Source organism: Cupressus sempervirens, chromosome 9 (assembly GCF_028749045.1).
Source record: "Cupressus sempervirens isolate cs-2001-9-10 chromosome 9, ASM2874904v1, whole genome shotgun sequence".
Lineage (NCBI taxonomy): Eukaryota > Viridiplantae > Streptophyta > Pinopsida > Cupressales > Cupressaceae > Cupressus > Cupressus sempervirens.
The window spans coordinates 14,715,918-14,733,467 of NC_143126.1; the positions used below are offsets into that span (position 1 = coordinate 14,715,918).

Here is a 17,550-nt window from a genome sequence, read left to right on the forward strand (position 1 = left end):
ATAAAGAGATGTGGGTTGCTAGATTTAGTTGATTTGTTTTTTGGCATGTGTTTTCAAACATGTTGCTTGATTCAATTTTGCTCAATTCTACTTCATATTATGTGTTTTTAAGTGTATGTAAATTATTTCTTCCAGTTATTTTATTTGTGTCAAAGAGTGGTGTGTGTGCACTAAAATGGTGTGAATCACATTTCGTAAACAATTTAAGAATTCAATATTTTTTCCTTTTAACCTTCTGGATGATAGTGGCAATATCGAAATGAATTTCATGCACATGTATTTTGAAATTTGTAACTTTGCTTCTTGTGGGCATTATGCTTTGGTTGTAAAGGGGCATCCTTTTGTTGGATGTTTACTCTTCTATTTCAAAGACTTTGTATATTTCTCTCTAATTCAATGGTTTTCCAAGGTTTGCTTTGATAGATTCATATCTAAGATTTTTTTCACTGACAAATGAAGATGATTCTTAAGAAAGAATCTCCTCTTTGAGAAACAATCGGAAGGGGACAGAAAATGATTCTTTATTTAAATATATTTCCTACTCCTTGTAAATTGTTTTGGGGAAAGAAATTGCTTCTTTAATTAAAAATATTTCCTATTCTTTGTAAATTGTTTTATTTGACCTCTCTCACAAAGATCCCCACATCCTAGGTTTTGAGTTGAGTGCAAACCAATGCTCTAATAGGGATGACATGAGCCAATTGCCTCATCATTACCAATTTGCTTGTTTTGTTTCAAATCTTTCCTGATATAAAACAAATCCAATTTTTCCATCAATTTTCTTTATGCCGATGCATAGTTGTCGTCAAAGCAAATTAGGTGGTGTGGGTAAAAAAGTTTCAAAGGTGCATGTTTAAGACAGTTGGTAGCTCAATTAAAAAGAAATATGTGTAAGCAGAGGACCATAAGAATTGTCTTTTTATTAGTTTCTTAAATTTATTTTTAAAACCATGGACAGTGTGGAGCTTGTTTTGCTATCATATTATTTTTCCTCCTTTCATATCTTCGCATGTGTTTTTGTTTTGGAATGCATAGCCTCTCAATTAATAAACTGAGAATCTTTTTTAAATAAGATTTGCATGGAATTCATTAGTTCAAGCAATAGAGTATTTGGCACCCTTTGAACTATTCACAAAATTTGTAACATTCGAGAATTGACAACATATAAAACGTCCTCCTTGATGTCTATCGAAATCTTAAATTTACATTGACAGTATCCTTTGAAAGGAAATAGTAAATTTCTCTTTGGTTTGTTTAGCATATGCAGTGTTATACCAATTTTGATATTTTTCATAATACTTTTCTAGTAGGCATAGATAAAGATGGCTTAATTTTATTGAAACAAAGCCAAATCTCTCCTTTTAACTCAAGTTAAGTATTACTTTTTATTTCAGTATTTTTGTTTTTTTTTTAAATATGTAAGTTTTTAAAGGGAAATTTCAATTTACTATCTTCTCTGCTCCAATCAGCTAAATTGGCCTTAAAGAAAAACTTAATTATTGATTTATCAATTGATCATAAATGAACATGATATGAGATCTTGGTCCAAATCTAATTATTGATTTATCAATTGATCAATAATGAACATGATATGAGATCTTGGTCCAAATCTATAATTCACATGCTTCTACAGTGAGATATTTCACACATTATCAATTTTTTATGTTCCATGAATTATTTTGTGGGATTTTTTTATGCTTTAATATAGGAAGAGAAGATTTTAGTCAATCAATTTTACAAAATTATTTGCAATAGCTATTGTACACAACCTATGTTGATTTTTGTGGGATTTTTCTTGAAATTTAACCTAGTTAAGAAATCATTGTCATAGGTTAAATGTAGATAACCATAGTCAAAATTAACCCTAGTTAATTATAGTCATAAATTAAATGTAGTTAACATAGATTAATTTTAGTTGATTACATAATAAGTGAAATTAATTTAGTAAGCCTAATCTAACATATCTAACTTAATCCTAGAACCTTTATAATATGCAAATCCTAAAACTTTAATAATAATACTAACTCTGAACATTAATAATAACCCTAACATAATAATACCACATGGTAGGAAACAAACATGTGAACATTCTACGAACTATCTCCAAACTATCTTAGAAAAAGAGCTAACATATATCTGCAAAAATATACCTCCAACTATGCATAAGGAAATATCTTCAACGAGTAGTAATAAAAACTATAAAACACAACTTATGTGGTTTATAGATATAGAAGGAAGGTGTTGAAAATTCCCAAGCCGAAGTGAATCCTTCATTAATTATAAAATGCAATCATTTTTATAGTTAGCTCTGCATCATTTTAAACAAGGCTTCGTAAAATGTTATCTGAGAACTATGTTCATACTTTCTCACTGGCATTGTTAATAGCACAACACAAATTGCATAGGATCATGAGGTTTCAAAGTGAGCAAGGAATAAATTTTGGTGGAAAAAGGTTGTGATTCATTCTGCACAACATCTGCCACAAAGACTTGGGAGAGGCAGTCATTAATCCAAGGCTAACATTGACCCAATCTAGCATCTTGGAGAAATTATATATGTGATATTTTACATTGCCTGATCAAGTCTTTAAAATTGCAGGTTCTTTGCATCCCGACTTGAGTTCTACACAATCCACAATTGTGCCCATAATGAGCTTTATCTTTATTTCCCCCAATGCAACACTAATATTATCACATTCTAGTTTGATGATCTTTCATTTGTGTAGGTTGACATCACACTCTCAAAGAGGCATCTATTCCACAAATATTTGAGCCAACATCATCGAGCTAGTCCAAGAAGATTCATTTGTGCCCAATCTTAAATCATAGTACTCTTTGTGCGACTTCCATTAGACACTTCCAAACACAATCTGCATTCAAAAGTTTTGGTAAGACATTCAAAAATGTATTATTTTCTCATGAGCTCAGTCTCCCAATTTGACAAGATTTTCCTACATCTCAATGACATATGTCGGTGGACCAAACTCCTGAGCAGTGTTTTCCTTTGTAGACACCTAGACAATAAACAAACTTTGGAGTAGCATTTTCCTCTACACAACGTCATCTCCAAATGCAAGCAATGTAAGAACATACCTGAATAAATTAAAAAATGAAGCCCACTATTGTAGCAGCAATTTTCTCCTTCTATGACAATAGTTTTTTCCCAAAACTAAAGGCGATATAAAAGAGATCCATATTCAAGATTTACCAATCAAGTGCTATAAAAATCTCCCCTATACAATTTTATCTTATTTTATTTTGTTGAAATCAAATATTTAATCCTAGATATAGTTAATAAGCAGTGGATTAGGTTGAAAATTATACGTAAAGATGTATCCTACAAACTTTTGATTTTTTTCAATCTATGTGAACGAAGTAGCTACATAAAAAATTGACGAACAATGTTTTATCTTTTGGTGCACAAAATATGCCCTTCCCTTTTACTGCAAATTGATTCCATAATTTGTTCCTTAGAATTTTTTTTAACCAGTGAATAATGAATATGATAATGGAGGTTGGATTACTCTAAAATCTAAATGATTCATATGTCAAGAAGCAATATTTAATCCCCAAAAAACTCAAATTCCTTAACACCCTTATCATCAAATCTCACATAGGTCAATATTGCCCTCTACAAGAAGACCAAGATCGACATTGTCTAAACATCATTTGGATTCTATTCCTTTCATTCCTCTGAAAGAATTGGTTCTTAGATCACCCTTTCCTAAATTTAAACAAAATCACATAGTTGAACCAACTAGGAAGAAAACCCCAGCTAGCCAAAAGGAAGCAATTATCCCTAGACTGATGACAACTGACAAGGAGAAAATCCTCACTCTAGATCTTCAAGATTATGGAGTGGAATATACCCAATGACAATGTTAGAAGTACAAACTCTTTTCTAGATGGACAGGAACATGTGTAGAGGTGGAATCTATTGTGAGATGGTTGAAATAATCCTATAATAAGAAATTAGAAGTAAGTATCTTGGAAAATGACTTTCTTTGTATTGATTGTCATAGCTCCTATTTGAAAAAAAAAATTATTTAAAAATGCCCTAGATTTCAAAGAAAAATAATTTAGAGTCATTGACTAGCATCCTTTATTTAAGCCAAATAGCCCAGGATCCTTCATAATAGATCATGTTATTAGTTTGTCTGATATCTCTTTTTAACTCGTAACTAAAGAGACTCTAAATTTGATAGGTAACAAGTTAGAGAAATATGTAGCTTTTGTAGAAACTGAATTGAGGCTCTCTAGTCCTATAATCATAGTTAGAATCGATGTCATCATCTATAAACCTAAGCCATTAAATATTTTCCTTAAAGGAATATCACTCATGATAGAACCAAGAATTGCAAAAGGATCTTTCATAAAGGACCCTGTATTAGCTTCTCTGATCCCAAATCACGACCCTTCTTTTCCTTATCCTATTCCAAACACAGATTATCCTTAATAAGGAATAGGGAGGCTTTTACATCATAGAAACCCCTATAGGGGATGATTTGGAAGAGGGGGGAATAAGAGAAGTTGTGCCCTTACTTCCCTCGATTATAGTGGTAAATTGTTATCTCTACAAATCAAGGAGGAGAGGCCTCAGGAGTTCATGAATGCTCCCCTTCAGCCCACTTGGAGTTAGAGATAGCTATAGGAAAATCTAGGGGTGAGGATAGTTCTAAGAAAGATCTTAGAAAAAATATGGGGGTAGAAACCATAGAGGCAAGGAGCAAGGACTCCAAAAGGGATAAGCCTTAGAAAGACAACAATATTACTTAACGAGCAAAAAATAAGCATAAAAAATGAAATAAGTCAAAGGAGAGAGGAAAAGGATTATGGATGAGTGGGTGACTTGGATAATGACATAGATATCCAAGAGGAAAATTTGTGTACATCAAGTTCTTCAAATGAGGATCCCAATAGTGAAGCTAGAGTGGATGAAGAGGTTAGGATCATTTCTGAGCATTTATGTGAGTTTGTAATTAATGAACTAATGGAAGAATTTATGAACAAAATTTGTGATGAGGACTAACTAATGAGATAGAAGGAAGTTTTGATCAAGGAAATTTTAGAAGGTAATGATTTGATGGAGAAAGTGGAAGTGGAATAGATAATTGCAAAACTAGAAGATTAGGAGCTAAATGATCAAGAACAAATGTGGATAGTCATGACTCAACAAAGTAAGAATAATCTTGATTATGCAAAAATAAATAAATAAAGGGGAAGAAAATCCCTATAAGAACTCAGAACAAGAGATATATGTGCTCATGGACAATCCAAATTAACTGATATTTTTAATGCAAGGAAGGGGAACGTCCTTCTCAAGTTTCCATGAATGTCCTAACTTGGAATGTTAGGCGTCTAAACACTCCTAACAAGCAATGTGTCTTAAAATGTTGCATATAAAAGAAAAGTTACATTCATTTTATTACAAGAAATGGAGCTAGATGGGAATGATTTAGAGGGTTGAAAAAAGAAGCTAGGATTTATGTAGATATGGGGATCTCTAACTAGGGGAGCCTCAGGAGGTTTAGCGTTCATATGGGACTCAAGGTTTCCAACCATAACATCTTTAGAAGATCATGAAAATTGGAGTTGTGGCTTAGAAAGAAGCTCCCAAATGAAGTTGAACTTTAGGATTTTAATATTTACAAACCTATTCAAAATATGGAGAAAAATAGCGTCTAGAAAGAGATTGAAGAAAAGGTAATTATTTATAAATGATAAATTTCAATTATGGGAGGGTATTTTGATACTATAACTAATACATCAGAAAAAAATGGGTGGAACTTAGATACTCCCTAAAGCAACAATAGATTTTAACAAATGGATTAACTGAAATGGACTAATAGATATTGCCACTTCTAGAGATAGCTACACTTGGAATAATAGGAGAAAATGATTCAACTTTATTGCAAGGAAACTAACCATGTTTCTTTTAAATAGAGATATTGAAGAACTACCATTCAACTTGGAAGTAGATGTGAAATCCATCACAAATTTGGATCACTACCCAATTGAATTATGCATCATAAAGGATAAAAAGCCAGATAATTGTCCTTTCAAATTTGAACAAATATGGTTTAAGGATAAGAGCTTTAAAGATGATAGAAAAATAGTAAAACAAAATTGTTTTATCTGGGTCTAAACTTTACCAAGTGATTAACAAGCTACAAAGTATCAAGTAAAGGCTTAAGTTATGGAATTCTGAACACTTTGGGAGTATCTTTGAAAATAAGAAAGAATTAGAAGAAAAATTAAAGAATATAAACAAAGAGGTTATAGAGAAAGGAATGAATTTATCCTTATATTAAAGAGAGAAGTTCCTAATGAAGGATCATGAAGACATCTTAACTAAAGGGGAGTTATTTTGGAGACAAAAATCAAGAGGAACATGACTAGATGCAGGGGTAGAAACACAAAATTCTTTCACAATGGTATAAAACAATGTAAAATAGCTAATAAAATCACCTCCATACAAAATAAGGATGGGGAAAAAATGGAGGACCCACATGATATTGCAAAAGAGGCAATAAAGTACTTTGAATAGATCTTCAATAATAATGGTAACTAGAACCTAGGGGCAAAAGAATGATGCCCCAAAGCTTATATTCAAAGAGAAAAACAAAATTTTGTTGGGAAAAATTACCTTTGAGGAAGTAAGTACAACCCTTAGGCAAATGAATCCAAATAAATCTCCAAGTTTGGATGGTTCTCTAGCATGTTTCTTTTTAAAATGTTGGGACTTGTTGAGGCTTCACAACACACACCCATTTTTGAGTAAAAAATGAGGACCCCATTTTTTTCTTTTAACTCCTAGAAGCTTGATCCTCATAATAAGTTATCTTTTGAGGTGCCTCAAGGAGTAGAGCTATTTTAAGTTATAATTAGGAGTAGAGTAAGTTCACGTTGTTCGAGTTTAGGTAGGATGGAAAGCAAGTTTCAAAGCACTAAGGTCAAGTGCACACCCTGCACACTTGTACAAGGTGCACAGTCTTCAAGTCTATCCCTTTAGATGCACCTGTGCAGCTTGCATGGGTACACACCTCAACAAGGTGCACAAGGTGTGCTAGTTAAAGGGACCTATAAATAGAGGAACCCCTCACCACTCATTGTTCACCACAACCTCTTTATTACTGCATCCTCACACCATGATTCCTTCACATCTTTGTAGGTGCTATATAAGGATCTCTAGTACATTAGCACACATAGCACATCTGTACATGTGTGTTATATTTTCTAGGTGTGCCACACACACCTCTCCTCGAGAAGACCCACCTCGATCATCTTCTCACACTCTAACTAACGGTGCACAATTGCACACCTTATACACCTGCACAGGTGCACAATTACACACCTTGCACAAGTGGGAAATATGCAACATGCACAACCCCTTCAAAATTGTCTCCCAAGTGCACCCTACACATCTACGCTAGTTGTGCTAGTGCACACTTTTTCCTTTCTATCAGATTTCTCACCTAGTTAGTCAATTTTTACCCAATATGACTTAGTTGTTAAGTATCCTTTTGGCTTCCTAGTAGAAATATATTGATGTTTATCTTTTGTGCAAGTCATAATGGAATCCTTATCGTTTGTAGTAGAGAAGATCACTCCCAAACTAGTGACATTCAAGTTTTAGGGTGTACCCAAGAAACCAAGATTCACATACCTACATTATGAGATATTGGACACAAAGCTTGGGCAGAAAAATTGGAATGAGTTCTTGGTCATGTGCAATAAACAACATGATAGATTAGAGATGATCTCATCGCTTATCTTGAGTTGCTTGGTAAATGCAACATCACACCTGACATCAGTGCAATCCTTAGAGTTGATAATGGCATTGGCTAAACACTACATGTTAGAGGAGAAGGTAGTCAAGAGCATTACTAGAGAAATTGTCTTGGACATCCGCCTAGATAATATTGAAAAGGTCTTCCACCTACCTATCATCAATCAGTGCCAGAAGATCACATATGATGCAATAGAAAGATGGTATAGAGAGCATGAGTAAGAGGCAAAAGACTTGGTGCAAGAGAAATACCTTCTCACTAAGACCCCTCCCAATAGGAGAGAAGGAAAAATGGACATGACCCGAGGGTACATGATTGATGACATAGACTACTACATCATTATTTTGAGAAGAGTGATGTGTAACGCCACGCTCAGGAACCCAAAAGAAATAAATCTAACATGTTACAAAGTTTATTGAACTATTTTTTTTTAAGTTTAAACAACAGCAAAGTAACAATGTGGAAGAAATATACACATACATATCAAGTACACATAAGCAAGTACAAATATAATTTTTATTCCTCAAGGGTTCCTTCACATTGAGTCATGCTTAAGAAGTTTATAATAATTACTTTAAGTCTCAAGTACATGTTCATGATCATTAAGAAATAACATATACATCATCTCATAAGAAAAAACATAAATACATTTGATGAGTAACATTCACTGCACATGTTACAAGGTATGCGATAATAGATACAAGTACATCCAAATACAAGATACATGTAAACATATATACATCATCTGAATAGAAGTATCCAAGATACGAATAAGAATGATAAAGAGTACAACTACGCTAATGAGCATCCAACATCCACAAATCTAAGGGGACCCAAATGGTAAGAAGACACTAACTCCTGATCGCATGAATACCTAATCAGGTTCCCACTCCCACTGTGCAAGAGAGATAATGCATGGTCCACACACATATAATCATAAAATAATCCTAGGAAAGGAAATCCTGATAGCAATCTATCTCAAAGATACCAAGTACACAAGTAACTTCTAATCTCAGAGGCAACAAAGACATGTAGGAAACCTAATATGCATGTGGGAAAGTGTCATCACATGAGCCAACTCTAAGGTTACCCTGACAACCTCTTTGGACTCCAGCCCCTATTGACTCTATGTGGTATCAGTATCATTTCTTACAGACAAGGCATGCTAACAAGGCAAGGTCACAACCAAGCATCCTCTCTACTCCCATCCTAGCTTGTACTAGAACTCGAGGCATGGGTGAGGTAATACACTGACTCTTGTTATTTCATTTTAACCCATTTAATGAAATGTAATCACTTATTAATACAACTTACGATAGGTCACCCAGGGAACCTCTTTAGGGCTCTCGCCTCCATTGCAAACTACTTCTCAGCATACACATAGATAACCTACCCTAAGCTTATAAAAGTATATCTCATAAAATCACAATATTCACCTCAGTCCTATACAAGCAACTAGAAAGCACCTATAGATAAATCACAATATTCACCTCAGTCCTATACAAGCAACTGGAAAGCACCTAATAGATAAATTACAATATTCACCTTAGTCCTATACAAGCAACTAGAAAGCACCTAATAGATAAATCACAATATTCACCTCAGTCCTATACAAGCAACTAGAAAGCACCAACAGATAACTAATTGAAAATGCCATAGGTTGCACCAAGAAAATCACAATACATGAGCTTATAAAAAAGAACTCGATCTCATCACACAAACACATGGATATAGCACGTTGGTTGGGAATAAAATAATTGTGACAAATAACATCACATAAAAGCATCATAAAGACAACCACTTCTCAAGCCTCTGGTAAACATGCCTATCTAGTCAAACTACTAAGTTTCCCCCAAACCTACAACAAAAAAACATGACATCTCGACATGCATTTAAAACAAGTGTTGTTATTTAGTCTTTTTTTTTGTTTTTTTTTTTTTAAATTTTAATTAATATTTTTTTAATTTTCAAAATTAATAAATAATTTTTTTTTAATGAAAAATAAATCCAAAAATTAAAATTTTAAAATTAATAAATAATCATTTAAATTTTTTTTTTTTAAATATTAAAATAAATCCAAAAATTGAATTTTCCTATAAATAATAGAATTATATAATTTCTTGTTTTCACATGGCTAAGATATTTTAAAACATGCAATCACTATTTTTGCATTCCTTTGATCTCTTAAATCATGCAACCATAATATACTTCATTTTCTATTTTTAGTATATTTGTTTTCACATGCATGTATAAATTTAGTTACAACATGCTTTCCTCTCAATTAATCTTTTATTTTTCCAATAAATTTTGTAATTAAATTATTTTAGATGTAAGAATGATATTTATCTTTATTTAGAAAATTCATGATAATTACATGGTTCTAATGGCAACTTTATATTTGAAACCTTAGATGTTCAATTTATTATTTTCTTCCAATTTTATATAATCGGTTTTTTCCTATATTAGAAATTGTTTTAAAAGAATACAATCATAATAATTTTCTACAATTTTTTTGCAATAAATTTTTCTTGATTAATAAGTTTTCTTTTCCAAAATCTGTAACAAAAATCTTTATCCAAAAATCAATAAGCATTATGCAAGCACCCAAGAAGACACAAAGTAGACAGATCTTTCAATAAAATTCTACACTAAGTTTTCAAACCTTGCCTCAAAACCACAGCTAAAATCTGAGACAATCTATGAACACATGCAAATCCAAGCCCTCAGAAACTTTCAACATTTTTTTTGATCCAATTCCAAATTTTTGCTCCCAAAACCTGTATGTGTAGAAATGAGCTTGAATCTCTTAATAAAGAGTTTAACTCTACCTAGGGTTTCCAGTTTTCGAACATGCAAAGGCCTCTCCTTAAAATAAACTTTTATTATTTAATTATTTCATGCACACTTAAAGAACTTTTTATTAAAATATTCTTTTATTTTATTTTCCTCCACTCTATTAATTAGTGCAAACACTATTTAAAGCATAGTTTATTATTTAAATTAATAATAACAATTAAAAATTATTATTTAAATGCATCTCTAATTTAGTCATTATTAATTAAATAATTATAATAAAACAATATTAAATTATTAATCTTTTAATATTTTAATTCTCTTTTAATCGAACTTCTTAAATTAGACTTTTAATTAGAGCACATAATTAATTAAATATTCTAATATTTTAATATTTTCTTTTTAATCAAATAATAATTCTCAATATTATATTATTAATCCAAATATTATAATTAAAATCATTTACCAAGTAAATCACATAGTCAAATCCACATAAAAGCAACATTACCAAAACTCAAAATCAAACAACACAGATAAAGTTAAACTCATGGGTTTTAAAAGGGTGAAAGTTTGTTACGAGTCCTCCTTGCAGGACAAGTATTTGAGCTATGGTTGGGATTGGACATGAACATTATCTCCTCATTCTTAACATTGAGTTATTGCAATCGAGCACGCTCATCCTGAAATTCAGGGAAGTTGATGCTCAGTATCTACAAACCTGTATAGAAGACGAGCATGTACATGTGCATATATATCTAAGCTAGACAAACAATGGTGGGGAGTGGTACATTGTGTAGATCTTGACTAGCAAGTAACTACGACTCCCTCCCTTAACCACATCAAACACGTCAAACATAAAAGTAAAACAAACATGCACACCATACACATGCAAGTATGGGGTAAGTACTATAATAAGTATTGAGTACAAATCATCACATATTCAAACATGGAAAAATCATCATTGTGAATATAAAATACTCATCACTTGATATCATCATGAGAGCAACCACATTTACTAACTAAGAACTATTAAATCATTATTAATGCACTAGTAATAATAATCATCAATCAACATGTGAAATTTATTCAACTAAGTAATTCTTTATTGATATACATGTAATCCAAGTCATTAAATAATATCATAATTATAAACCTAATATCCTTGAAACTAACCACATGCATGAAATAGACATAAAAGAGTTTGGAAAATATATCAAAAAAGTAAACTATGGGTGGCATTACATGATGGGACTTCCCATTACAATTTATTTGAAGACTTGGATGGTCTATTGCATAGAGAGATGATCAAGAGAAGGGCCCTTAAGATTGATCGAGGTACCATAATCAGTTGCTTCTTGGATGAGAAACTCACCTCAGTCTACATTGATCTACGGTTCTACATGACCCCATATGTGGTCTACTTGCCATCTGCTAGGGCAATGAACTATTCGGGTCTGGTGAAAAGAGACAATCCACAATAACCCAACACATGGCCTTACATTGTGTACCTACAGTTGGTACAAAAGAAGGCTTCCAGACAAGAGCCCAAAATATAGATTGGTAAATGATTCCTTTATCTTCACCATAATCTAGTTCATTGAAGGGGATTATGCGAAAAGGCTATCAGTAGAAGCTATGGAAAGGATAACACAAATAGGTGGATACCTCATCTAGTACAACACCATCACATACACTGGGTAGCTACAACTCTCCTATGCTCCAATAATTTACCATGCTATCCATCAGATAGACTCATTCTTTTGGAGATTGTCAAGCAATTTGCCTTAGCATATGATAGAGTTCAAAAGTTTCATAGGAATACATGGGTGTAGCCAATCACCATATGGTCTTATGAGGTGAAGCAAAACCATGACATTACCACTTATGAAATAAGTTGGGAAAGGTGTCCTTTGGATGATTATCTGGTACCCCATTCTTAATTTGACAACATTGGGATGATCCAAAAGATTATAGGAAAGGAGTTCGTACTAGATGCCACCATTGAAGACCACTAGTTAAACTGTGTAGATGACTACAAAGTTCAAATCCAGAACCATTGTAGAATGAGTCTACCACTAACAAAGAAGGAACTCAACCTAAGTATACCTCTTAAAGTATGGAACAAAGATGGCCCAAACATCTTGGACCCCCTCTACAACAAAGATAGGACTGTTGAGCATCTCATTATGAATGCAAAGGTGACAATAGGAGAATGATGATATCCAACATCGGCATAGTCATGTCATTGAGATTAAAAAAAAAAGGGGTTAAGAGGCCTTTTCATCTGGCTGTGGTCCCAAATGTTCCAACTCTACAAGCACCTGCTAGGTTAGATAAAGGTAAAGGGATCAAATTCATTGTTCCTACTTACTAGGAGAAGTCCTCGATCTAATCCAAGATTGTACACACACATGCTAGAGATGTAGCATACATCTAAAGGGATGATAGGTTCAAGGGGAAGAAAAAGAGAAAGTTTGTTAAGGTAGAGGAGGCTCATCCCGGAGAACCTCCAGCCCAAACAAAGGCCTTCCCATTAGTGCCTAAGCATAGCAAAATAAAGACAGTGGTTGTGGGGGTAAAAAGAAGGAAGTTGAAGAAGAAAATTATTACCTCATCTCAAATCCCCAAGAACATCCCAAAGGTTTAGGAAGAAGAAAAGGAAGAGGATGAGGTTGATAATCTCCCTCTCAATAAGAGAAAATGCTCAGCATGAGTGGCTAAAGAGAGAGATGGAGAAGTGTGACACAAACACCCCTGACCATCCAAGATCAATCCATCCATACTAATGATGTCACATATCAAGAATAAGAGGTATTAACTGAATCTACATTGGGAAGTGGATCAAATGTGTTTTATTTGTCTAATTTTGATTAGATGCCCATCGAGATGCATTTGGAGGAAGTAGAGATAAGGGAAACACCACGTCGAGGTCCATTAGGTGATGAATATAAGACTATACCTCCCCTTCCATAGGGTCCAATTGGCATACCTCCTCTACCTCCCAAAATATTGGAAACACCTCCTTTGCCTCTACCACAACAAGACAATGTGTAAGTGCTTCCTCCAGTGCTAGAAGAGCAGAGCCAGAATATTGCAGAGGGGAGACACATATAGTCTGCATAAAGGAAGCTCCATAGGAGGGTCTGATGACCAAAATAAAGGAATAAAATCCCTCAATATTTCAACCATCATCCTCCATTCATATGACAATAATAATTACTTCCAGTGTGGAGCAGATAAGGGCATAAGAGACCTCAAAAAGTATTAACAAGGGGAAGGGATTGGCAGTCACGATAGTGCCATCATCCAACCAAGACATGTTAACAATAGGAATGACTCCAACTTGGTTAACATAGGTAATAGAAACCAAGCAGAGGACATACATACAAATGTCATGGGAAGGTTTCTTAGTTTTTACAAAGATCGTGTTGATAATAGTGTCCCCCTTGGGGGAGCCGCACCAAATGGCCTTGATCTCAAAGAATAGGTAGGATGACATGGTGGTACACACATCCATTGTTGGAAATCTAATGGAAAGTGTGATGTTGAGAGGGGGGGTGTAAATTATAATCTCTAAAATGTTTGCCACTTCAAATATGAATCACATTCAAACTTAATTCATCACACATCTCTACCTTAACCTTAACCATGCATCATCATATATCAACATGTAATATCAAATTTAACATCTAATAACATGAATAACACACATAAACAATAGATCAACACATGACATGAGATGTGGTAACATAGAAACCCTCCAAGATGAAAGTAAAATTGCGGTGGGGATGACACCCACAAAATCTTCACTTGTAGCAATAGAGTATGCTTGTTAGGAGTACAATTTTGATCACTTCTAATGATCTACCCTATGAGGGATATGCTCTATTAAAATCTAATTATACTATTAATTCTACCTTGATTAAAGGATTTATACATCACAATAAAGTGATCGCTCTGTTAGGAGATTTATAATAGGTATGTTAGGACCACTCTATTAAGAGATTCACCTGATACACTAGTTCGAATGTAATAAATGCCATTAACCTTAAATTTTCATTTAATTGCTAATAACATATCTTCTCTTTCCAATATTTAATCACCCCAATGTGATAGATATGCAATATCTCCTCTCTGCACTACTTGGTCACCTTAGTCCTTCAACCTTTGATTCACCTTCAACTGCACAATCCTCTCGCTAACAACTTCAACAACACAATTTTTTTCCTGAAAACCTTCTTTTATAGCCATCTAAAGAAACTTCTAGATCTTGATTAAGGATTAGGATTCATCCTTTTTTCCACTTTATCATTCCATTTTTATGATTAGTTGATCACACAACATGGGGATTGATGATCCACAATTACATGGGTAATTACCTCCTTGATTCATAGCTTGAACTTAGAAACATGTTTCCAGCTTGACAAAAATGGTTTGCTTATGATTTTTTGTTATTCCAAACTCAACTACAAAAACTGTATTGCTCGACACATATAGCTTATGGCGCTCTCTGCTCGTCCTTCGTGGTTTCCCTAGGAATGAACTTAACTTAGCCAAAACTAAATCTACCTTCTAAATTGCTCAACCCATTTTTCCTCTTGAATCACTCGGAAACCACTTAAATGCTCGATCACTATGGATTACTCAGTGACGTTTATGTGCACTCAGCAGTATAACTACCTCAATACATACTAAACTTATCCATTTCTTTACTTTGTAGCTCTACCTATATAGTGTCTCGATTGCAGTGATGACCAACCAACAATTCCTAGTAAATGACTAAGTATTTTGCACTAATAGACAATTGGTTTTTGGGGTAAAAAATCTCCCACTTTGGCATTAGTGGCAAAAACACTTATCATTATAAAAAAATGCATACATAACAAAACTTCAAAACTATAACTCCCCCTCTGGGTGTGACCTATAAAGTCTCTCCCTTGTGTCTCTTTGTACAATATTCACCCTTGTTTTTGTCATAGTTGCTTTATGGTAACATTAAGTTGGGGATCGGGAACTATACCAAACTTAACCAAAAATGGGTGCTGCCATCTTATCACAATAGACAATGTATTATCCCAGTTTGTCTTTGATTATTTCAAGAATTTGGTGTTCAATCCCCAATTCGGCATCTAAGTCCACTATATTATCTACAATAGATAAATTCTAATTGCTCTAAAAAAGATCCTTAGCAATCTTCAAATGTCTTCGCTTTATCTTCAAATGAGATGTCAACAAATGTTGAATTGCTATAATTTCTACCCTTATTTTACACTCCTCTTGTATTATCTTAGACTGCTTACCTTGCAAAAATCTTAACTTTGAAAAATGTGTTGAACTTAAACTTACATCCAAGGTTAGTGTATTCCCACTCTACTGTAAATCAACATCAATCTTGTCCATTTGATCTCTTATTTCTTTTGTAAATGACAGGACATGACATAACTTTATAAATAATATATTTACATTCTGAACTATCTTTTCAAAATCATTTGCAAGATTAGAAAGTTCAACCTATTTTACTACAATTTTTGTTGCAACTTTCTCCATCACCTTGTTCTCAAATTTCCTTTCAGACCTTTGCATCAAATTTTCCCTTGTATCTATATTATGTTTATTTAAGTTCTTCACAATTTGAACTAATTTTTTGATGACATTGGGGTGGGGTGGGGGGGGGGAACGGGGGTGGGGGTGGGGGTGGTGGGGGGGGGTGGAGGGTGCGGGGTTCATTCAAATTTTCTACATCAATATTTTCAAGAAATGTATCCTTGATTTCATACAATACATGTTTATGTTGATGTTCTCTTTACATTTCCTCTTGCTTAGCCTTTCTTGCTAACAACTCACTTAATATTTTCATTTGATCATAAGTTAATGTTTTTTGTGTCCCAATTAGGCATCATAATCACTTCTTCAAGTGTAACAAGTTTACCTTGAATTCCCATTGGAGACTTTATTCTCTTCCCCTTTGAGTATGGGGTGTTAGAGCTTGGCAACGCTTGATGTAGACCATCAATTTGAAGATATATGCTCACTCTTTGTGCCTCCTTAGTCTATGTATGTGCCACATTTGTTGTTTTCTCCTCAATAGTAGTCACTTGTTGTTTAGGTGCATTATTCTTTTCCTTTTCAACATCAGTAGTGAGTTCACTTGTGGAACTCAGTTGTCTAGCCTTCTCAATTGCCTCAATCTAAGGTCCTAAGGCACTCAATCTCTCACCTACAATGGACTGACCCACTTGATCATTCTAGCTCTTTTCATTCCTTTCCTCTTCAATATTCACATTGACATTGCCCTCATTGGCATCATTTTGTTGTTTTGGAACATGTGCATTTTCTCCTTCATTGGCTGACAGACTTTGTTTCTCAGCACAACCATCATTTCCTCCAACTTGTGCTTGATCTTGACTAATTATAACAATAGGAATAGTAGAGGTAATAGATGTAGATTGTACATGTTGTGTGGACTCCTACGCACCAATCTTGGGATAGTCTTTGACTTGCACAATCACAGGATTAGGGTCTGTTAATTTCTCATGAGTTGGCATCTGTACTGACTCAATTTGTACATAATCTTCACTTTGTTTCTCTAGCTCAGATGTGACATTTTCCTCACTTAACACATTTTTGTTTGGGCTCATTTCTGGTTCATCATCTATTACCATTGTTTATGTCTTCCCTTCACTCTATTATACCATATTGTGAATTGTGTCAACAAAATTTCCTGTATCATCATAAATATGTTCTTTGTTGTCCAATTGAACTTGTTCATGATCATATTTTTCTATCTCATCTTTTTGCTCATCATCAAGGATCAATCCATATATTTTCTTCCATATTTTTTTGGCTTTCCTCAACAACATTTTCTACTTTACTCTTCAATATCTAAAAAGCCCTCCTCTAGGAACACATTGAGCATTGTAGTCCTTCATGGATTTTGAGATTTTTTTCTTATTCAACGTTGGCATCA

The 17,550-nt window shown here is 33.7% G+C and overlaps 1 protein-coding gene across 1 annotated transcript in view; it reads right to left on the reverse strand.

The window, feature by feature from the left end:
• SEP1 (stress enhanced protein 1) overlaps positions 1 to 17,245 on the reverse strand; it is a 95,511-nt gene extending 78,266 nt beyond the window's left edge. Inside the window, exon 1 of the mRNA XM_089802325.1 lies at positions 17,059 to 17,245. Within this exon, the coding sequence (XP_089658451.1) occupies positions 17,059 to 17,245 (187 nt within the window). The remainder of the gene's footprint in view (positions 1 to 17,058) is intronic.
• Positions 17,246 to 17,550: the final 305 nt, after the last annotated feature.